Raw genomic sequence first — 23,348 nt, forward strand, 5'->3', positions numbered from 1 at the left:
GAAACCTACCACGCCATCTTGGGCGGCCATGCTACGCAAAGTTCATGGCCATCCCCAACTACACCTACCTCAAGCTCAAGCTGCCGGGGCCCAACGGGGTCATCACCGTCGGCACGACCTTTCAGAAGGCGTATGAGTGCGACGTGGAATGCTGCGAGTACGCTGCGGCCATCACCATCACGAGCGATCTAGCGGTCCAGCTCGCGGAGGCCATCGAGGGCCGGCCCGACTCCAAGCAGCCGGCCACCTCCTTTGAGCCCACCGAAGGCATCAAGGAGGTCCCCCTCGATCCCAGCAGTTCCGACGGCGGGGTCGTGCGGATCAGCGCTACCTTATCCCCCAAATAGGAAAGCGCGCTCGTCGACTTCCTCCGCGCGAATAGCGACGTCTTCGCGTGGAAGCCCTCGGACATGCCCGCAATTCCGAGAGAAGTCGCCGAGCACTCCTTGAACATCAAGGCCGGCTCCAATCCAGTGAAGCAAGGACTGCGTCGCTTCGACGAGGAAAGGCGCAAGGCCATCGGCGAGGAGCTCCAGAAGCTTTTGACGGCCAGATTCATCAAGGAAGTGTACCACCCCGAGTGGTTAGCTAATCCTGTTCTTGTACCGAAAAAGAACGGGAAATAGAGGATGTGTGTTGATTATACCGGTCTAAACAAAGCGTGTCCAAAGGATCTGTTTCCCTTGCCACGCATAGATCAAATAGTCGACTCAACCGCCGGGTGCGAAACCCTCAGCTTCCTCGACGCGTATTCCGGCCACCATCAGATCGCGATGAAAGAGTCCGACCAGCTCGCCACCTCTTTCATCACCCCCTTTGGCCCCCTACTGTTACGTCAAGATGCCATTCGGCCTCAAAAACGCGGGGGCTACTTTCCAGCGATGCATGCTAAAGTGCTTCGGGGACCTCATCGGGCGGACCGTTGAGGCTTACGTTGATGACATCATGGTCAAATCCAAGAGGGGCGATCAGCTCGTCCCCGACCTTGAACTAGCCTTCGAGAGGCTGAGGGATAAGTGTATTAAGCTCAATCCCGAAAAATGTGTGTTCGGAGTCCCAAGGGGCATGCTGTTAGGCTTCATCGTCTCCGTGCGGGCATCGAAGCAAATCCGGAGAAGATAGCGGCCATCGGTGACATGGGACCAATCCGGAACATGAAGGGAGTCCAGCGCGTCACGGGATGCTTAGCGGCCCTGAGCCGCTTCATCTCACGCCTCGGTGAGCGGGGGCTTCCTCTCTATCGACTCCTAAAGAAGACTGACCACTTCAAGTTGACCGGCGAGGCCCAGGAGGCACTTGACCGGCTCAAGGACCTCCTGACAAAGGCCCCGATCCTGGTCCCGCCGACCGACGATGAGCCCCTCCTGCTTTACATCGCGGCGACCACCCAGGTGGTTAGCGCGGCCCTGGTGGTGGAACGAGAAGAGGAGGGACACGCTCTCAAGGTGCAACGCCCGGTGTATTTCATCAGCGAGGTCCTATCCGAGTCCAAGACGCATTACCCGCAGATCCAGAAGCTCATCTACGCCGTCCTCATCACGAACAGGAAGCTGCGCCACTACTTCACCTCCCACCTGGTGACGGTTGTTTCGTCGTTCCCATTAGGCGAAGTGATCCGGAACCAGGACGCCACGGGACGGATCGTGAAGTGGGCACTCGAGCTCATGGACCAGGGCATCACCTACGCCCCCCGCACCGCCATCAAGTCCCAGGTACTCGCTGATTTCGTGGCAGAGTGGACGGAGATTCAAACGCCATCGCGCCGGAGAAGCAGGAGTACTGGATGATGTACTTCGATGGGTCGTTGATGAGGGCCCGTGTCGGAGCGGGTCTCGTCTTCGTCTCTCCTCTAGGCGTGCGCATCAGGTACATGATCCGCCTCCACTTTCCTGCGTCCAACAATGTCGCCGAGTACGAAGCCCTCCTCAACGGGCTTCGCATCGCCATCGAGCTGGGCATCTGTCGGCTAGACATCCGGGGCGACTCCCAGCTAGTCGTCGAACAAGTCATAAAGGAGTGGAGCTGCCACGACCCCAAGATGGCAGCCTACTGCAACGAGGTTCGCAAGCTCGAAGACAAGTTCGACGGGCTGGAGCTCAACCACGTCGCAAGGCGCTTCAACGAAGCCGCCGACGAGCTGGCGAAGGCAGCATCCGGCCGAATGCCCATCCCTGACGGCGTCTTCGTTAGCGACAAGTTGAAGCCTTCAATCCGTTACCCAGAGCCGGCGGGGGTCGGCGAAGCACCCCCGGCCCCGGGGTCGGGCCCCGACCTAGGGGAGGTAGGCAGCACGCCACCTATCCCAGGCCCGGGCGCCAGCCCCGACGGGGTCGACACCGCTTCGCCTGACTCGGCCCCGGAAGCCGATCCCTCCGGCCCCATGGTCATGGAAATTGCGGCAGACCCCACGGTGGGAGCCGACCCCCCGGCCGACTGGAGAGCCCCGTACCTCGATTACCTCGCCCATGACGCGCTCCCAGCGAACAAGATGGAAGCCCATAGGATCGCACGCCGCGCCAAATCCTTTGCCATCATCGATCAGGAGTTCTACAAGAGAAGCCACACCGGCATCCTCCAGCGCTGCATCCCGGTCGAACAGGGAAAGGCACTAATCCAGGACATCCATGCCGGAGCCTGCGGCCACCATGCTGCGCCAAGGACCCTCGTCGGCAATGCCTTCCGACAAGGTTTCTACTGGCCCACGGCGGTCACCAACGCCACCCAGGTAGTCCGCACCTACGAAGGGTGCCAATTCTTTGCGCGCCAAACTCACCTGCCCGCGCAGGCGCTACAAACCATCCCTATCACGTGGCCGTTCGCGGTCTGGGGGCTAGATCTCGTCGAGCCCTTCAAGAAAGCGCCTGGGGGCTTCACCCACCTACTGGTCGCCGTTGACAAGTTCTCTAAATGGATCGAGGCAAGACCAGTGGCGCAAATCAGGTCCGAGCAGGCGGTACAGTTCTTCACTGACATCATCCACTGCTTCGGGATCCCCAATTCCATCATCACCGACAACGGCACGCAGTTCACCGGGAAGAAATTCCTCCAGTTCTGCGACGTCCACCACATCCGAGTGGACTGGTCAGCCGTGGCACACCCCCGCACGAATGGGCAAGTCGAGCGAGCCAACGGCATGATACTCCAGGGTCTCAAGCCACGGATCTTCGACCGCCTCAAAAAGTTCGGCGGACGGTGGGTTGCCGAGCTCCCAGCAGTCCTTTGGAGCCTGAGGACGACCCCTAGCCGGGCGACGGGCTTCACCCCGTTCTTCATGATTTACGGGTCTGAGGCCATCCTGCCCACCGATCTAGAATACGGATCGCCGAGGGTCAAGGCATACGACGAACAAGGGAACCAGACATCGCTCGAAGACGCACAAGATCAACTCGATGAGGCACGAGACGTAGCCCTGCTGCACTCGGCTAGGTACCAGCAGGCCCTACGGCGTTACCACAGCCGTAAGGTGCACGGCCGAGCCTTCAACGTCGGTGACTTGGTGCAACGCCTCATCCAGGACAACAGGGGTCAGCCTAAGCTACCTCCCCGTGGGAAGGCCCTTTCATCGTTGCGCAAGTGCTGCAGCCAGGCACCTACAAGCTGGCGACTCCTGACGGGCAGATCTTCAGCAACGCCTGGAACATAGAACAGCTAAGGCGCTTTTACCCCTAGCTTTTATTTCCAAGTTCTGCACAGACTTGTCTGCAATTTCGATAGTTTTATTTTTGCGAAAAAAGAAATTCCAACCCGTCTCTGTTCAGGCTTTTCCCGTCAAGTTCAGGGGTATCCGACCCTGGCCTCGCTCCAGGGCCGCATACCCCTCGGGGGCTATCAGGGGCTCCAGCCCAAGCCACTTGGCACCATCTAAAAGAAAACATTTTTTCTTTTGAGCCGAGGCCCCCTTTCTAAACTTTTGGACACAAAAAGGAAAGAGTGCGCGAACGGTGTTCAGGAAAGATTGATCAAACTGCGAAAAAACCTACGTCCCAGCGGCTACGGTCGCTCATCAAAGCTTACTGACACACCCGACAACGCACTCTAAACTTTCAAGTCCAAAGGAACAACAAAGGGGATCGGAAACTTTCGCATGGCAAAGTTATAGAAAAGGCCTCTATGGCCACCACGAGATAAGTCCGAAACTAATATATTTACAATTTGGGCGTAGCCCGGTACAGTTAACTTGACGGGGAATCTTCGGAAGGGACGGCCTCATCCTCCAAGAGCTTCGCAAGGGCCTCCGCCGGGGTGAACACCGCCGTGTCAATCTCGTCCAGCTCGGCCTCGGAGTAACCGGCGGCGTACCCTCCGCTCATCCCAGCAAAGTTGATGCCGGAATAATGGGAGCCGAAGACCACGAAGGCCCGCCGCACGCCGGTGTGAAGCGCATCCACGGCGATCTCACGGCTCCGGCGGTGCATCCCGAGGACACGAGCCGGCAGAGAGCTCGACCCCTCCTCCAGAACCACGCCAAGGCCGTCGCAGATGACGCGGACCGCATCCCGCAGGGCGCCATGCCCACCACGCTCCGTATCGAGCAGGTCCCTCAGCTTGGCGAATTCACCTGCAAGAACCATCCGGAAGACCCACCAAGTCAGAAACCACCGCAACACCACGGAGACGTAGAAACGGAAAGAAGTCTCACTGTCAGACCAGGCCTTCAGCTCATACTCCCGGTCAGTCCCTTGAGACACGGCGGTCTGGAGTCCCTGCACTTGCGACCGGAGTTGACCGACCTCCGCGCTAAGGTCAGCCGCCACCTTCTCGGCCTCCTCCTTCCTTACCTTCTCGGCGTCCCGGTCCTGCCAAGCCTTGTGCCGCTCGCGCCGGATGCGCTCGACGGTCTTCTGGAGGGCTTCATGCTCCCCCTTCAGTCGTGCGAGCTCCTCGGCGTCGCGGCGGGCCTTTTCGGCGGCAGCCTGGAACTTCTCGCGATCACGGCGGGCCTTGTCGACGACGGCTTAGAGTTTAGCTTCCGACCGCCGCGCCTCCTCCTGCGCCGCTTCCTCACGCCTTTGCAGGTCGCCGATGACCCCCTGGGCGGCAGCGACCTGCATGGACAGTTCCCTGGTTCGCTCCCTCTCCACGTTGAAGCGCTCCCAGATCCCCTGCTCCAGCCGGAGGAAATCAGATTTCCCCCGACTGCACTCTTGGAGAGCCTGCAAAGCAACATGCCATCAGGGACAAGGCAACGGGAAAATGATAATCGCCAACAGGAGGGGCAGCGTACCTGGCTACTAGGGAGGACGATGTTGTCCAAAGCCCCCATCGCCAAGGACAGAGACGCGCGGGCGTTGGCGAGGCCACCCTGCACCGCCTGCTATTTGTGCCACTCCTCGGCGTCATCCAAGGTGAAGAGGTGCCTCGGCGGGTCCTCACGGGACGCCCAGCGTAAGACAGACCCCCTCCACGCCCTGGGAACGGGAGTGGCCAATGCCGAAGCGGGAGTCGACCCGGCAGCCGCCGAAGCCGCCGACGGCCTCGACGCATGCACGCCCGTCGCCGTCAGGGTAGCCGCGGACTCACCTGACGGTCCCGCCGCCTCCGACGCGGGCCGCGGGACAAGTACCCCCGCGCTCACCTCGCCCTCCGTCGCAACCGCCGAGGGAGGCTCCCCCGCTCCTGCGGGAGTCCCTCGAGCGGGCTCCTCCGCCACCGCCGCCGGTGTCACCTCCACTGGGACCTCTGAGGCGGAGGTCCCCGTCTCCATCACCGCTGCCTCCTCCGCCGCGGCCGCGGAGGCAGACGCTCCCTCCTCTATCGCCGCCGCCGCCGATCCCGCCGCGGCTGCGGGGACATCCGTCCCGCCTCCCGTCGCCGACGTCCCCTCCGCCTTGTCGGCGTCAAGGTCGATCACCTCCCCGGCCTAAGGACCCTGGGGGACGACGCTCTGCGCCGGAGGAATGACCGGGGAAGCAGAAGGCGGAACGGGGTCCGCTCCCCCTCCCGCGACCAACGCCGCCGTCGCTCTGCCAGCCGCCGTCACGGGGGCCGCTCCGCGGAGGGATTTGTGACCTCAACGGGGACCCCGCCGCTCACCGCGGGCGGGACCGCGATCCACCCCAAAGAGGAGGATGACACCCGCAACGCCTTCTTGGGTGTCAGCTGCAGGACGAGACCACGGGGGGCGGCGCTGCACATCAACGAACAAACGTCAACGGGAACGAACACGAGAAGGGGAAAGGAACGAGACGCACGAGGAAGGCCAACGTACGTTCCTGAAGAACAAGGACGGCGCGCGCGCTTCGCCTCGGGGCCCGACGCCGACCCCGGGGCATCTGGCAGCGGCCGCTTGTCGCCACTTCGCTGCCCTCCAGTCTCGGGAGCGATGGCGGAGGCGGTCTCCGCGGACCTTCGGGGAGCGCCCCGGGCGGACTCCTGGAGGGCGCCCCGCGCCGGCTCCTGGGCAACGGCGGGGGTAGGCTCCGAAGACCCCCGGGGGACGCTCCGCGCCGGCTCTAGGGAGGAGCCCCGCGTCGGCTCCTGGGAGGCGCCCCGTGTCGACCCCTGGGAGGGAGTCCCGCGCTGACCCCTGGGGAGCGTCCCGCGCCGGCTCCTAGGAGGCGCCCCGTGCCGACCCCTGGGGGCGTCCCGTGTCGACTCCTGGGGGGTGCTCCATGCCGACCCCTGGGGCGCAGCCCGAGGGCCTTGCGGAACCAAGGTCCGGGCGGACGTCCCCTCCGTCTCATCCCCCGTGGCCGTCTGCGAGCGCACCTCCCGAATTATGAGCGCGCCCGACCGGAGGGAGGAAATCAGCTCTTCCTCCTCTTCATCATCTTCCTCATCTTCATCCTCATCATCATCATCATCGTCGTCATCATCGTCGTCTGACACGACCCGTCCTCTCCGCCGCTGTTGGAGCTCCTTGGCGGCCTTCTTCTGTCTTTTTGCCGTCTCCTTGTCCTTACGGCGCTTTTGCGCTTCGGCAAGGAGACGGTTTTGCGTCCGCCGATCGGCGTCCTCCGGCACTGGCGGGTGCGAGTCCACGACCCGGGTCAGCGTGCCCTGTGAACGCAAAATGGCCCCGCGTCAGAATGACGACTACAAGACACGAAGAAAGGAGGCCGGCACCCCAATCCCTTACCAGGTCGATGAAGCCCGCGTCCGGGCGCATCGGCGGGTGCCCAGGCACCGGGTACTCGTCATCCTTATCCTCCAGCGCCTCCCGAATCTGTTGCCGGATCTCGGAGGCGGCGAGCGCACCCGCCGCCAAGGCGGTGCCCTCGGTCGGCGTGTCCGGAGTCATGGCGGCAAGCGAGCGGACCCGGAGCATTAGCGGCGCCACCCGGCAGGCATCGTACGCCCCAATGACCCTGGCGCCGCTAAGCCCCCTCCTCTTCAGCTGCTCGATAGCCTGCAGCAGGTCGAGGATCCGCTTCTTCTCCTTCTCCACCGGCCCGTACGCCCACACCTCCGGCACCACGTCGATGGTACGGCCGGTGAACTCCGGCAGGGGGGAGTCCGAGTAGTTCTTCACGTAGAACCACTGGTTATGCCACCCCTTGTGGGACGCCGAGGTCTTTATCACCATATACTCCTTGGAGCGAGTATGGCGGAGGTGGATTCCGGCGCACCCAATCGACACCGGGGGCGACCACTGCTGGCTCCCCCTCTTCTCCGTCTTCTGGTACAGACTCACCGTGAAGAAGTACTTCCACAGCGAGAAGTTGGGCTCGATGCCCAGGAACCCCTCGCACAGTGCGACGAACGCCGCAATGTGCTGGATCCCGTTGGGGTTGAGGTGCTGAAGCTCGAGCCCGTAGTAGTGGAGGAGCACCCGGAAGAAGCGGCTCGGTGGGGTCGCAAACCCCCGCTCATGGAAATGAGCGAAGGAGACGACGTAGCCGGGGGGAGGCGACGGCACCTGCTCCGACCCCGGGAGCTCCCACTCGCCCGCCTCCATCCTCGCGCAGAGGAGGCCTTTCCTCACCAGGCCTTCGGCGCGCGAGGAGTTGAAGTGGGAGATCCCCCAAGATCCTATCGCCGGAGGAGGAGGAGACTTGATGGGGGTGGGAAGAAAGGGCGCAGCTTGGAGCGGAGGAAGGCGAAGCGGACGCAGGTGAGCTAAGGGCGAGTCTGGAGGACGAAAGGGCTTGAAAGCAGAAGGCGGGCGGAACCAGCAAGGCGGGGCTTCCGTTTTTATAGGAAAGGCGCGGGGGAAGCAGAATCGACGCCCCTATCACCATAAATGCGGCGCTAGGTACGCCCCCGTCACGCCCACTTTCTTTTCGGAAACCACGCGCACGATCGGCCGCGAAAACATCCTATCTTCCTCGATTCGCGGGTCAACGCTCTCCATAACTCCGTCTCCCGGAAGGCACGCCCACGACGTCCCCCACGTTCGGCCCAACACATGACGTCCGCCCCGATTTGGCCCAAGGCCCACCAAAAGGTAAGAAAGGGATACGGGGCTGAAAACGTCCCTACGGCCCATTACGATCCAGAGGTTCGAAGGCTGGCCCGCCACGGGTTTGACAGCTGCCTCAGGACATCCCCAGAGCAAGGGGTGAGAAGGAACGGGTCCGCTAGCGGCCAACACCCAGGCGAGCGAAAGCCAAGGGCGTCTCGACCTCACGTTCGAGTCCTGACCCGCATAAAGTTCATGGTTTTTCCACGAGGAAAGGAACCGAGCCCCCGGATCCGGTCGAACGGACCCGGGAACTATATGAACTGGCCAGCTGGAGATTGGAGTACGCCACCAGCTTGGCCCGAGCCAGACCCCCCCGAACGGGGACCGGGACTCCACTCGAACCTACCCGTTCGCAGCTCAACGAGCACCACGGTTCGTCCAACGAGGATAATGTGGCACGGCTCAACCCCTTCATCCTAGAGAACGGACGCTTGAGGGGCAACGATCAAAAGTCGACCTGGCCTCCCGATCGGTCTCCTGCAACGCGCGGGGGCTCGGGGGCTAGCATCGCAACCAACGACCACGCGTGTGGTCGCGATTCGCTGGCTCCCCGGCCAAGCTGGGCTAAAACAAACGCACCCTACCCCCAACAAGATCTCCGGCGAAACGGCGAAAGAAGCCTCCGGAGGAGCACTCTTGCTCCACCGCAGGCTCGGGGGCTACTGTTGGGGGAAAATATTAACGATCTCCTAAATACCGCTTAAAGGAACAAACATGAAGGCCCAGGCCCATCCAGGATAACGAAATCGCCGTTGAGCCAAACATGAGTGAGACTCCGCCTCGCCCGACCATGGTCCCGGGGTCGGGAGCGTTCGACCTCTTGCCGCGAGGCTCCGCCTCGTCCGACTGTGACCCAGGGGTCGGGAGCGCCCGACCCCTCGCCACAAGGTTTCGCCTCGCCCGACCCTGGGCATGGGGGGCAGACTCAATGGGGTCCACCTGACGGGTATCCCCCTCGGACGCGGACCGGATGATTAGGGTAACGATCCCATGGGACCCCCTTGTCGACCTCGTCATAAATGCGTCGCAGGCCTGGCAGGAAGAAGGATGACCGCTCTCCTCATGCAACCGGCTCCAAGTACCCATGCACGACCACACTGTACAAGCTACAATACCAGCGGTTTCCTTCCATTCGCCGCAGGGTACTCATGGCCTGCGCCGTCCGGAGCAGAGGGAAGACTCGCCCGTTCTCGAGCCCTGCGCGCCCGGCAGCAGGGATGTCACGCCCGCTCTCCGCGAGCCATCATCAGGACGGCGGCATCCGCCGTCCCTCCCAACGGACACCAGAGTGGCGACGAAACGCCCTCATCATGACCCGGCGCCTACAGACACCGAAGGGGCTATCTGTAGGGCGCGACGACAGTTGGCGCACGGCCGCCCTCCTCCTCCAGCATACGCGCCGACAGACGTCGAAGGCCGGCGAGGGCGCCGGGCGCCTAGGAACTTGGTTCCTCCCTTCGTGTTGTATTTTTACCATACTACATTTAAACTCTTTACTGCCCTCATCACCCAATCTCTCCTGTAGCCCCGACAGTCCCCTTACGATATAAAAGGGGCATCGGGAGCCAGAGACGGGGGGTTGGTTTCTTCTCCCTGGAGACAAGAGTACACTCACACATTCCCGTAGAGCACGAGCACCTTTCAAGAGACCTGGGATCAGTCCCTCTCTCGTCGATCTGTAACCCCTACTACAGAATCCCGCGTGGGCAATACGAGCATCCTCGATACTGGACGTAGGGCTTCCCTTGCCCGAACCAGTCTAACCCCCTGTCTCCCACGCCACCATCCGAAGCCTTACGCGCATAAAAGAAATTTACTAGTCTAAGTCTAGATTGGCAAATCTTGACAACGACAGCATCCAAAGGGAATATTCTCCTCCAACTCCTCTTCTTGTGCCACCTAGTAGGATCCGAGGCTTCGAGGTGGTAACTCTTGGCGAAAGGATCACAACCACCTTCAGAAAGTCACCAGAAGTCGCCACGTGGAAGCTGGGCGTGAGTGGGGTCAACCCTGGTTCGGCCGAACCACCCCGGGCACCACCTCTCGCGCGGTCCTTTGTCTGGGACGCTGCCTGGTGGGCCCTCAAGTCGGTTTAGGATGCACGCGCCAAGTTAAGGCGATTTACCCCCTAATGTGGGCCCATGGATCCGTGTGCTTTCTCCTGATTAGCTGGAGTTGTGTTTCTTTGTCTCTTGAGTGTGTTTCCTCCTCTTTTCTAAGGATAAGTCACCTGCATACAAATATTCACCAACACTTGTGGAAATGGTCAGTAATAACCCCTACCACTAGGTTGATGCTCATCTTTCCGTTGTTTATGCAGGAGTTGACGGTTTAGAATTGGCACGTAAGAGGCATCAACAATAGCATGCATGCATGCATGATTTTATCGGTTCTTCGATCAAATTAAAAAAACAAAAACCACATTATACGAAAACTGAACATACTCAACAAACAAAAAAACTGAAAACTCAGAAAATTGGTTGAAAGGTTGGTTTAATATTTCTCCCTAGATCCCATGAAATTCAAAAAATGAGGATAAAGATGTAGTTGAAATGGAAATAAGGACAATTATATATACAACTAGGTGATTCCCCGCGCGTTGCTGCGGGATTTGAGAGAGCTTTTCGATAAACTATGATCTAATGTGGTTGTCTAATTGCTCGTATAAATCGTGCACTTATAAAGATTACGTTGAAAGCCGTGAGCGACCTTTTTGATAAAAATCAGACTTTTGAGTTACTCTTTGGTTAATTAATGGATGGAGAAGAAAGAAACCAATAAGACATGTATCTAATGGATAGAAACTATGCACGAAGTTGATCGGATGGTTACAATAATCAAGATGATGTGGTTTGCTTCTATATAATATATATAGATAAACTTTTGACCTTGTAGCATCCTTGAGCTCATTCATTGTTTGGACATATCTATCGCGTATCTTATTAGGAGAACTGATCAAAGAGCCAAGAAAAGGAGGGTTTGTATCCCATCCTAATCGAAACTAAATTAGTAATATTGAAGCTCCTTTGTCACTAAAACAAAGTAGTGATAGTATTTGTACTATTTTCTATTTTTCTATTAGAAAAAACTTTTTATGAGGCATTAATGAAAAGCAAGTAAAATAATTAAGAACCTTAGTGGATTGTAGACGGTCGGATGTGAAGCTTTTTAGACGATGCAAACAATTAAGGTGATGTGGTTGCACCACATACGAGAGAATTAGCTTAGTGGGGTGTTTCTCTATATTATATATAGATTGGCGTATATTATTTGCAGTAGATAAAAGAAATAAATAGTATATGTATATAATGTTCACCCATAGCATTGCACGGGCATTCATGTAAGATATAAGTAACCGTGAGTCATCTGTTTAGTCTACCATTTAATTAGATTAAAACTTCTATGACACGAGCATAGCATACTAACATATTTCTAATGTTGAATATCGTTTTTCCTCTCCTTGTTTGAGTTTTCTAGCAACTTCTTAATGTGAAAAGTCAGAAGCTCAAATGAACATTGAATTTCTCGTGTTCCGAAAAGCTGAATTTATAGAAAAGCTGAAAACTCAGTTTTATGATCTTTTTATTGATTAAAAAACCTAAATACATCTTTCTAAAATTAGTATAGGTAAAAAAGCCAGGAACAGTAAAAAAACTCAAAACCTGCATCTTAAACAAGCACAAAGCGAAAAAGGCTGTCGACTGCCGGTCCAAACCACAACGGCAGAAAAATCTACCGCAAATCAAACCCTACGGACAACATCGCCGGCGGTCCGCCGTCCTACGCCGTCGTGAATCGATGCCCCTCGCATTTGGCTTCTCGCGGTCGCGGCTTCTCAACCGTTGCATCAACCATCCGCCGAATCCAGTACTTTGCCTCTACCTTGCATTCTCCTCCGCCGCCTCGTCATCCCCCTCGGAGCCCTCCACCGCCGCCGCCGGCCCGGCCACCATCAGGGAAGGGCGGGCGGAGATCTTTAGGGACGAGTCGAACTCGGTCTTCTACAACAAGGCCCAGGTTTGTGCTCTTGAAATCTTTTTAGTCCATTCCATTATCTAAAAAATGGGGAAAATGGTATCTTAAATCGATTTTGTTGTATGTGAAGTGACCATGATTTGTCTTGTAGTAGGATTTGAGTCGTCAGAGAGCCATCTGGGACCTTTTACTTTCTCAGGGTTTAGACAACATTATGATATCGTGCTGTAGTGAGCAAGATTTGTTATATGCACTGTTAGTAGTTTTGTAACTTTCTAAGGGTGCATTTGGTAGAGCTTCATCTGATTCTGATTCTCTATGGGAGCTGATCCTCCAATAGAAGTGATTCTGTGGCTGAAAGTGATTCTCTTTGATTCTCTAGCATAAACTCTTAAAATCAGGATGGAAAATCACTTCATAGAATCAGGAGGAGCTACTTTTTTTAGCTCCCAGCCTTTTAGTTCATTCAAGAGAATCACTTCACAGAATCAGTAGAGAATCACTTCTCTTTGAAAATATGTTTGACAGAGCTCCTGCTGCATTCAGCAGAGAATCAGCTCTGGGAGCTATGCCAAACACAGCCTAAGTACATTTCCTGTCACCAAATATTATGTGTCCAGAAGTTGTTGTCTTTAGCTGTCGATGGTTTGAATTTTCATGAGAAGATTAGCTTCACAGTATGCTTTTTGCTGTGCTTTGTAACCTTCTTATGAGAAAGCATTGGTTTTCAGGTCAACAACAGAGATATTTCCATTGCTGTACTGAGATCATTTATTTCGAAAAGACGTGAAGAATTTATTGTCCGATCAACAAGAGGTATTTCGTAAACATACACTAATACTAATCTTCTATTTGTATTCTTCAACTGTTTCTAACCAGAAAGAAATGCTGAAATGCTTCAAAATTTGATAGGAGAACCAGAAGACACTAAATTGAGTGAACTAGCTAAGTATGAAGAGCCAAAAGTTCTTGAGGTGGGATTTCTCATTTACTTTACTATTGTGTGCCCTAATATCTTTTTAATACTAATCAGTGCAATATTTCTCTAATTTATCCCCTTTCATGTTTCTAATGGTGCATAGTGTAATATCTATCTGCTATATTCTTCTATGCGGAAATACGGGCTTCTGATTTGTTATGAACTTATGATTTATCATATGTGAATTCCACATATATGCTTTGAAAGAACACTTGCTCTACATTTCCTTATGGAAGAATTTGCTACTAATCACCAGATTCATCTTAGCTTTCAGTAAATAATTGAAGTACTGCTGGCATAAACATTTCTGATCCTTTGCTTTCAGACTCTTTATCTTCTTCAATTTTTGCAGGCTTTGGCTGCATCAGGACTAAGAGCCATTAGGTATGCCCTTGAGGTAGATGGAATTGGAGAAGTTACTGCTGTTGACAATAATGAAGGTTTATTTGTTTGCTTCAGCATCAGTATTGCAGATATGTTACCAAAATATTCTGATTACAAACTTTATACTTTTATTTGATCGATTGTAAATAATCTTTTGAGGACCTGCAGTCGCTGTTGAAGCCTGCAAGAAAAATATACAACACAATGGCAGTCTTGCATCTTCAAAGGTGGTACCGTGTCTTGCTGATGCTCGCGTTTACATGCTAACACACCCAAAAGAATTTGATGTGGTACTGCCTTCTTTCTACGTTCACACATACTTAGTTCTCCTATAATTTGATTGGTTGCAGTTTTGTCCTGATTTTTCCAGAACGATGTTAGGATGTTACTCTGCCTTCTGTAGGTCATTAACCATGAATTTAGTATTTGTCAACATAGCACGAATGCATTTTTAGGCAATCATTATCCAGTAACATATAGGACATAGGAACACAACAGGACTTCATGTGTTATGGAAATTATAGTTCATATAAATCATGGTATGGATTAAACATTTTGTGTTACTTGGCACAATAATAAGTCCAGCACAACAAAGCCTTCCAGATAAATACTTGCCATTTGCTTTTCCATTAAGTTAGGAGAAAAGTTTGGGTTGTTACAATTAAGATTTGGTTTGTTTCATCCAGCCAATGTGGACAACCTTAATATAAGACCTAGTGAGTTTAGAGGGAGCAGGTCGATTGAAAGTTTGTTAGCCTAATTGAGAAGAAATAAAATGGGTCTATATGATTTGTATTGATGTGCTATATATGCTGAATCAGGTTGACCTTGATCCTTATGGATCACCAGCTGCATTCCTTGATTCAGCAGTTCAATGTGTAACAGATGGTGGTCTTTTAATGTGCTCTGCTACAGACATGGCAGTGCTTGCTGGGGGAAATGCAGAAGTTTGTTTTTCTAAGTGAGGATTTCAATTTCAGACATGAGTATGAATTGCCATCTGCAGGATGTACTGGAGTTTATACCCATGATGCCTGTAATATTTACCTGCAGGTATGGTTCTTATCCATTAAGAGGTAAACACTGCCATGAGATGGCTCTAAGGATTCTTCTTGCCTGCATTGAGGTAAGACTTGAGAGTTTTTTTTACATGGGAGGTGAAACAATTTGCATACTTGCAAAATGCTCATACTGGTAATTGAAGTTGATTTGGGGATGCATTGAGTGATGTGGACATAAGATCTTTAATAGCGCATGCCACCTCATGCTAGTCATGCATCACATTCAACCGTTCACGCATGACTGGTAGTGAGAGATAGTGCTGCTTAGTTTTCAAAATGAACCTTCGACGACTAATTTTTGTTTAGACATGTGTATGTGTTGTGTGCATGTAGGGCCCTTAGGCGTTTCACGCCAGGGCTAGGGCCGGCTATCTGCCGTGGCGCCCATTGGTTAGGATAGGCATGATATCCCTGAGATTGGTTCTGTTTCTATAAACCTCTCTCAGGGCTGCCTATATATTCTTGTACCCTTGTGCGACCTAATCAATCTACTATTCCACGCAATCTCAATTGCTCTCATTGGCCTTTACTTTTTTTTCCCTCTTGGAATCCGCAAGGTGATGCTACTAATGTGTCCCAAAGTATTGAGTCCTGTGCAGGTGTATTGCTGATTCAAGGTGTCCGATTCCTACATATGGTGGGTAGTTCCAATATGGCAAAGATCTGCTGTTTGAAATCTGTTTCCTTGAATGCCAGTCTAAACAGCATCAATAACCAGTGTTGTCACACTGGCTGAGGCAGACTGCCACCTAGTACGACATCAAAGTAACCCAGTCAGGCTCACTTATGAGTTGGTTGAGGGCTCGTGTCTCCAGTGGCGGTGCTGCTGCCACTGCTTCTTGTCATGGGCTGGTGAACATGGGTGCTTGCATGTCAAGGAGGCTGCGGTGCTGGGCATTATGCTGGCTGGGTTGGATATTATGCTAGGCACAGCAGCATAATCGTAAGCGATACAATCCAAGTGAAAGTTAAAAAAAAAGCCAAAATGAATTTTTGCGAAGGTTATAACAATGACATTTCCTGTTAGTTCCAAGCAAGTCTTGGTCGAAGGGTGTGTTTGCAAAATTACCCCGATAACCTTCCTTGATTCTACCCATGCCAGTTGCCAGCAGCACTGCCTGGATGCCAGGCGAACACAATTGGCGCACCTTCCCCATGACCTCATGTCCATGTCATCTAATCCTCCCACCAATCAACTTTTGTGACTAGTCTGAGCATTTTGCAAGAACAATGATTTACTTTCTCACACCATACAAGTTGTTGTACCTCTCGTACATTTTACTCTTATTTTTTTCTCTTGTGTTTCCTATATTCATTATGATGATCATTTTTATATTGTACTTGTTTATCTTGCAGTCACATGCGATCCGTCACAAGCGCCATATAGTTCCTATAATATCAATACACATGGATTTCTACATTAGGGTTTTTGTGCGAATCTTCACGTTGTCTCCTGCATCCATCTTTTTCTGACACATTCTTTTTCTTACGGTGAAGATGTATTATTTTCTCTATGAAAATAATTTCTTGGTGTCTCACAACAAATCTTACGAATTTGCCTCTTATACTCAGCTCGGCTAGTACAGTAAAAAGCTCACCACTCAAATTAGCACATGTCTACCAATGTGTTGGATGCTCTTCATTTCATCTACAAAATATTGGAAGAATTAACTTAGAGGTAGTCTTTTGCCCTCTTCTTTCTTTTCTCTTCCATGGTGTTCTTACTGTTATGATCCTCATATCCAGGATAAGAGACACATTGCTCTACCAAATTTTGCCCCTACCGTGCCTGAAGAATGTTCTGAATGTGCCCATAAGTTTGTTATGGGTGGGCCCATTTGGAGTGATCCAATACATGACAAAGAATGGGCTTCTTCCATATTGTCAAGTATCCATGTTATGATGGATTCATATCCAGCTTATGCAAAAATTTCAGCTATATTAACCTCAGTCTCAGAGGTAATACCCTGCCTTTGTATTATACACAGTGCAAGTGATAGATATGAAATTATGAATGTAGGAAGGATCGATCTTGTAGGCTGATGCCTGATAGAATACATAATTTTTTTTCCAGCTGGACTCCATCTTATGACAATAGCTTAATTTGTTTTGTTCTTAACCTTGAATGCTTCCTCGTATTCTCACCACTCCTGCCTGACCAAGTAGGTGATCTCTTCACAACAACAACAACAACATAGCCTTTCAGTCCCAAGCAAGTAGGTGATCTCTTCTGAGGGCAAATATTTTACAATGCTTGCTTCTGGCTCACCACCATCAGCAAAGGAATTTGATAATATTTGTCTGTCTATTCTCAAGTTCCATAATTCCTTAGGAACGTATGGTATATTTTTTAAAAAAATCAGCATTTTCCTTCATTCCACACAAAAAAACAGGAGCGGCAGCGATGGGGAAGAAGAGGGTGGCCTGCACATGGCTGAGCTTGGGCGGTGTCAGAGAGGAACAACACATGGGGAACAGGATAAGGAAATAGAGACTGAAGGCCCACCATCTCATATCTTGTCCCACTTTTCAAATGCCTCCAACCAAACAAAAGACACGGATTGATCCATCATCCCAACCAAGCATAGAGTTTGGATCGTCCCATCCCCAAAACCAGGGTCTGGACGGTCCTGTCCCATTATGTCCCCAGTCCCCGAACCAAACACAACCTTAGAGATGACTGCTTTTAGATAAAGGAAGTTTTTTTTTTTAAATCAAGAAAATTACACAGAGGTGATACAACCGTCTTGAGACCACTCCTGGCCTCTACGTAACAATGATACACACAGCCTACGAAAGTAACAAAAAGTTAAAGGTGAACGTGAGGGAAAATTAATGACAACCCATAGACTGGACCATCACCCATGTCCTTGATTCAAACACTCCCTACCCACTCCCTGGCCACCTACACCAAACATTGACACGCCGTCGCAACCAAAGGCCAAGATCTAGGCTTTTAAAGAATAGTCCAAGGATGTATATTGCTGATATGTACAAGGAACCAGTCACCTATCTGCGTTGAAAGAAAATGCCATAAGTAATGATGGCTGAATTTTTTTTCCTTTCAATATTGGGCATAAGAATCTTTAGTTTTAGTGCACAACTTAAATGTACATGCAACCATTTTCATATCTATGGATTCCATTGTTCAATAGATGCTTATCTACTTGTGGATTGATAAATCACGCTACATTTTTTTTCATACAGGAATTGCCAGAAGCACCTTTGTTTGTAAGTCTTCACAACTTATGTGCAATACTGAAGTGCACTAGTCCAACCATGGTTATGTTACATTCTGCCATCAGAAATGCTGGGTATCAAACATCAGGAAGTCATGTGGATCCACTAGCTCTTAAAACAAATGCCCCAATGTCAGTGATTTGGGACATCATGCGATGCTGGGTATGATGTATTTCTTTGTTTCTCTGTGCTAATAAACCATGTTTGGCTATTTATTAGCAACTCCATTTTTCAGGTCCATCTTCACCCAGTTAAACATCGACCTGGAAATCATCCAGGCAATGTGATACTTTCCCAAGAGCCTAAATTGCAGGTATAGCTCGTAAAGCACATTGTATCAATTCTTGAAAGAATTTCTTTGTGTGATAGAGGTACTATGCAAAAGCTGCATGCCCATACAGGTCAATTCAACTGCATACGTCAGAAATAGTCAACTACCCTGAAACTCCACTGCATATACTGCAATTTCTTGTATTGTGCATCTATTTGCATTGTTTAAAAGAAATCCATTGTTTGCAGGAAAGTGGTTTGGCTGTACCTTATCATTATTTTGTTGATGTTTGGTCATACCTTATCTTTATTTTGTTAATCTAATTGATCTGGATAATCAAAATGATAGTAGCCCCTTATTAACGAGGTGCACAAAATCCATGTTCGCTGGCCTCCTTTCTTATTCTAAATTATTCAGTCCAGCTGTTCGGATTGGCCATTTTATTGGGCACTTTAGGACAAGTGCATTCGTACACGTCAGCCATCTCATAGGTTGTCTTATGCAATGCAGCATCAACAACAAGAACAACAACATAGCCTTTCAGTCCCAAGCAAGTTGGGGTAGGCTAGAGTTGAAACCCAACAAGAGCCACAAATTAGGGTTCGGGCACATGAATAGCTGTTTTCCAAGCACTCCTATCCAGGGCTAAATCTTTAGGTATATTCCATCCCTTAAAATCTCCTTGTATTGCCTCTTCCCATATCAATTTTGGTCTTCCTCTACCTCTCTTCACATTACTGTCACGCCTTAGGGTTCCACTACGCACCGGTCTTTCGTTGGACATGTCCAACCATCTCAACCGGTGTTGGATAAGCTTTTCTTCAATTGGTGCTACCCCTAACCTATCACTTATATCCTCATTCCGGACTCGATCCCTTCTCGTATGACCACAAATCCAACACAACATACGCATTTCCATAACACTTATCTGCTGGACATTTCCTCTTTTTGTAAGCCAACATTCTGCACCATACAACATTGCAGGTCTAATCGCCGTCCTATAAAACTTGCCTTTTGGCTTAAATGGTACCCTCTTTTCATATAAAATTCCTAATGCTTGGCGCCACTTCATCCACCCCACTTTGATTCTATGACTAACATCCTCATCAATATCCCCATCTCGTTGTACCATTGATCCCAAATATTGAAATGTATCCTTCCTGGGCACTACTTGGCTTTCCAAACTGACATCTCCCTGTCGGTGTTTTATACCGGTCGTCTACCAAGGGGTACCTGAGGTAGCAGAATATGTAGCGGGGGATCGCCGGACCTGGAACTTGAAGGTAAAAGCGAGGGCACAAGACACGGATTTATACAAGTTCGGGCTGCCAGAGTAACGTAATACCCTACGTTCTGTGTGGGGGTGTTGTATATTGCGCCCTGCGCTTGGGTGTTGAGCTTAGGTGAGTTGCTGATCTAGATACCCTCGCCCTCCTTTATATACTCCAGGGGGCGGGAGTCCTAGTCGGATTACAAGGAGTAGTCCTAGTAGGAGTACACGGTATGAGTTCTAGTCGGATTACAGGGGAATCCTAGTAGGAGTCCAACTTCTTCCTTCCTTGCGGGTACTGGGGATCTATCCCCGACAAGTCCCAAAGTGCTTCATAGTCGAATGCAGCAGTCTTCGAGTACTTTTAAGATATTCGCCGAGTAGTCTTGGTGTTCCTCGAGTACTTTATCTGGCGGAATCTTCAAAGCTTCTCAAAGCTGCCATGAGGCTATGGTGTGCTCAAAGCCTTGATCATCTTCATATTGTAGTCTTCATGTATGGAGGGCGGCGAAAGTCACACTCCATATGGAGTAGCCCCCGAGCCTTAGGTTGAATCGCAGAATCAGGTTGAGGGTCAAAATCTTGAATCTTCTTCTTTCAGCTTGAAAAAAGTCTTGGGTGTAGCTTATGAGCCCTCGAGCCTTGAATTGATTGAAAAATCAACTCAAGGGTCTTGAATCTTCACTCAAGTTATCATCCGAGTGGTTTTTTGCGGCATCCAGCCCCCGAGCTTATGTGTCAGGTGAGTCGTAGGAGCCACGTCGAGTAGTTATTGGCACTTAGCCCCCGAGTTCGGGAACTAGTCTGTACGCTTGGCATCTTGAAGCATCATCACCAAAGTTTGATCTGAAAGAAAAGATGCGTACATTATGTATATTGCGCCCCGCGCTTGGGTGGTGAGCTTAGGTGAGCTGCTGATCTAGGTACCCTCGCCCTCCTTTATACACTCCAGGGGATGGGAGTCCTAGTCGGATTACAAGGAGAAGTCCTAGTAGGAGTACACGGTATGAGTCCTAGTCGGATTACAAGGGAATCCTAGTAGGAGTCTAACTTCTTCCTTCCTTGCGGGTATTGGGGATCTATCCCCGACACTCACTCCTCATGTGTAGTAGTGCCAAAGTCACATCTCATATATTCAGTTTTAGTTCTACTGAGTCTAAAATCTTTTGACTCTAGGGTCACCCGCCACAACTCCATTTTCATATTTACTCCTGCTCGACTTTCATCAACTAGCACTACATCATTCGCAAAGAGGATACACCAAGGAATATCCCCTTGAATGTCCCTTGTTACCTCATCCATCACCGAGGCAAATAGATAAGGGCTCAAAGCAGATCCTTGATGCAGTCCTATTCTAATCGGAAAGTCATCTGTGTCGCCATCACTTGTTCGGACTGTAGTTACAACATTGTTGTACATGTCCTTAATAAGTCCAGCGTACTTCGTTGGGACTTTATGTTTGTCCAAAGCCCACCACATAACATTCCTTGGTATTTTGTCATACGCCTTCTCCAAGTGAATGAAAACCATGTGTAGATCCTTCTTCTTCTCCCTATACCACTCCATAACTTGTCATTAAGAAAATAGCTTCCATGGTTGACCTTCCAGGCATGAAAGCAAATTGGTTCATAGAGACCCGTGTTATCATTCTCAAACGATGCTCGATAACTCTCTCCCATAGCTTCATAGTACGGCTCATCAACTTAATTCCTCGGTAATTAGTACAACTTTGAATATCTCCCTTATTCTTGTATATTGGTACTCTTTCGGCATCTTGTTCAATCGAAAAATATGGTTGAACAACTTAGTTAGCCATACTATGGCTATATCCCCGAGGCATCTCCACACCTTAATTGGGATACCATCCGAGCCCATCACCTTACTACTTTTCATCCTTTTCAATGCCTCTCTGACCTCAGATTCTTGGATCTTCCGCACAAAGTGCCTGTTGGTGTCATCAAAAGAGTCATCCAACTTCAAGGTTGTGTTCTCATTCTCACCATCGAACAATTTGTCAAAAATACTCATTTGCCATCTATGTTTGATCTCATCCTCCTTTACCAAGATGTTTTCTATTTCATCCTTAATGCACTTAACTTGGTTGAAGTCCCTCGTCTTTCTCTCATGAACCTTAGCCATCCTATAGATGTCCTTCTCTCCTTCCTTCGTACCTAATTGTTGGTAAAGATCCTCATACACCCTACCTTTTGCCTCACTTACAGCTCGCTTTGCGATCTTCTTTGCCTCCTTGTACTTCTCTATGTTGTCCACACTCCTGTCATGAAACAAGCGCCTATGGCATTCTTTCTTCTCCTTAATAGTCCTTTGGACTTCCTCATTCCACCACCAAGTATCTTTATCTACGCAATGCCATGTACGATTTTCTATGATATGGACAAGAGAGAGGGAGGTGAAGAGAAAGTAGTTTTGTGAAATAATTGCCTCACATAAGCTAAATTTTAGGACTATGAGATCACTAGTGCACCATTGTACAAGTTATTTTTTTCTTGGAAAACGCATGATCATCGTACAAGTTATTGCCATGCAATTCGACCTTCCTTTTGTTACATGCATAAATTAAGGGATTGTGTAAATTATAGGAAACAAACTAACAGACGATACATTGTAGGGGTTTGTCTGATAGATCATCTCCTATGTGGCAATGCATGAGATTGCAAGACAATACTCATGTGCTTGCCCTTATGTGTGCTCTGATAGCATATAGGCTTTAGAGGGTGCAGCTGCGGGTCATAATGAGTGAGGTCGATTGTTATGGATGCCTAGGTGCCATGGTGACAACCTGGTGCTGGCAGCTAGGAGAAAGGGAGGTTAGGGAATTGAGCTCTGGTCTCTCTGGTCTCTTTGCCTCTTTGGCCCTCAGGCAGGCTGCTCACCTTGAGCTGTCACCCCATCTGGGCCCATGGCCCTAGGCCCATGTCAGTGCTGGTAAGTAATACTGATCATATTTTTTACAGTTATGCTTGACATGAGCTTAGAGCTCTCTACTGATTACACAGCTTTTCTTCACGATTGACTTCATGAGGGGGGGGGGGGGGGGGGGGGGGGGGGGGGGGCGCTATCTTTTTTTTTCTGGATTGGAACCAGAATGCTGTTGCTGTGCTGCCATTGAATAGAAAAAATAGTATGAAATAAGTGATAGTATAACTATTGAACTTTTGTTATTTCATTTGATGTTTAATTGAATTAGTATTTCTTCCGCATTTAACTTTTCTTCATTATTTCCTTCTTCAACAACTGCCAGGCAAATTTTTCACGAGCACCTGGGGCTTCAGTCCCTCGGAAAAGCCCAAGATTTGTCCCAAATCCTGAGAAGTTTTGGGGTCCTAGGCCAAAGGCTTGTAGGCATCCCAAGGTATTTCACGTGGACAAGTCATAACTGACCAGTAATCCACACCACAACCCGGACAAGAACTCTTTTTGTAGGGATATTTGGAGCCAGCATCATAGAACTTTCAGGTGGAGATACAAGTTCTGGTGTTTCAAGTGTGGATCCTTGTTTCTTTTTTTGCTTGTTGGAGTGCATCTCCAAAGAATGCATCTTACCCTTCCTGGGGTAGCATCACCATGACTTGTACTAGAAATGACCCTGGAATACATGTATGCAGCGTGGAAACGAAAATAGCCTGTTCGTGTGTTACGTTTTCACCATCAACCGAGAACTTTGGCGTCAGATGCGGGTTGCAGAAATGTTTTGTTGTCACTTTAACATCTAGTAATGCATGATAAAAGTTTCATTATGCTCA

General features: G+C 50.5%; 1 protein-coding gene across 1 annotated transcript; it reads left to right on the forward strand.

The window, feature by feature from the left end:
• The first annotated feature begins 12,085 nt into the window (after positions 1 to 12,085).
• On the forward strand, positions 12,086 to 23,348 carry LOC117852482 (tRNA (guanine(26)-N(2))-dimethyltransferase 2). Its single transcript, XM_034734590.2, has 13 exons — positions 12,086 to 12,421; positions 13,111 to 13,195; positions 13,292 to 13,353; positions 13,711 to 13,798; positions 13,911 to 14,032; positions 14,564 to 14,703; positions 14,796 to 14,868; positions 16,160 to 16,248; positions 16,376 to 16,481; positions 16,550 to 16,762; positions 18,011 to 18,205; positions 18,279 to 18,356; positions 22,847 to 23,348. The coding sequence occupies exons 1-13, from the start codon at positions 12,203 to 12,205 to the stop codon at positions 22,979 to 22,981; spliced, it is 1,605 nt and encodes a 534-aa protein (XP_034590481.1). The 5' UTR covers positions 12,086 to 12,202; the 3' UTR covers positions 22,982 to 23,348.

This window comes from Setaria viridis, chromosome 4 (assembly GCF_005286985.2).
Source record: "Setaria viridis chromosome 4, Setaria_viridis_v4.0, whole genome shotgun sequence".
NCBI classification, from domain to species: domain Eukaryota; kingdom Viridiplantae; phylum Streptophyta; class Magnoliopsida; order Poales; family Poaceae; genus Setaria; species Setaria viridis.

Bases quoted from the DNA above. Each gene is read 5' to 3' on its own strand.
- LOC117852482 (XM_034734590.2), top strand. From the start codon at position 12,203: ATGCCCCTCGCATTTGGCTTCTCGCGGTCGCGGCTTCTCAACCGTTGC. The intron at 12,422-13,110 runs GTTTGTGCTCTT...ATTGGTTTTCAG, and splicing joins TCTTCTACAACAAGGCCCAG to GTCAACAACAGAGATATTTC. The intron at 18,357-22,846 runs GTATAGCTCGTA...AACAACTGCCAG, and splicing joins CCCAAGAGCCTAAATTGCAG to GCAAATTTTTCACGAGCACC.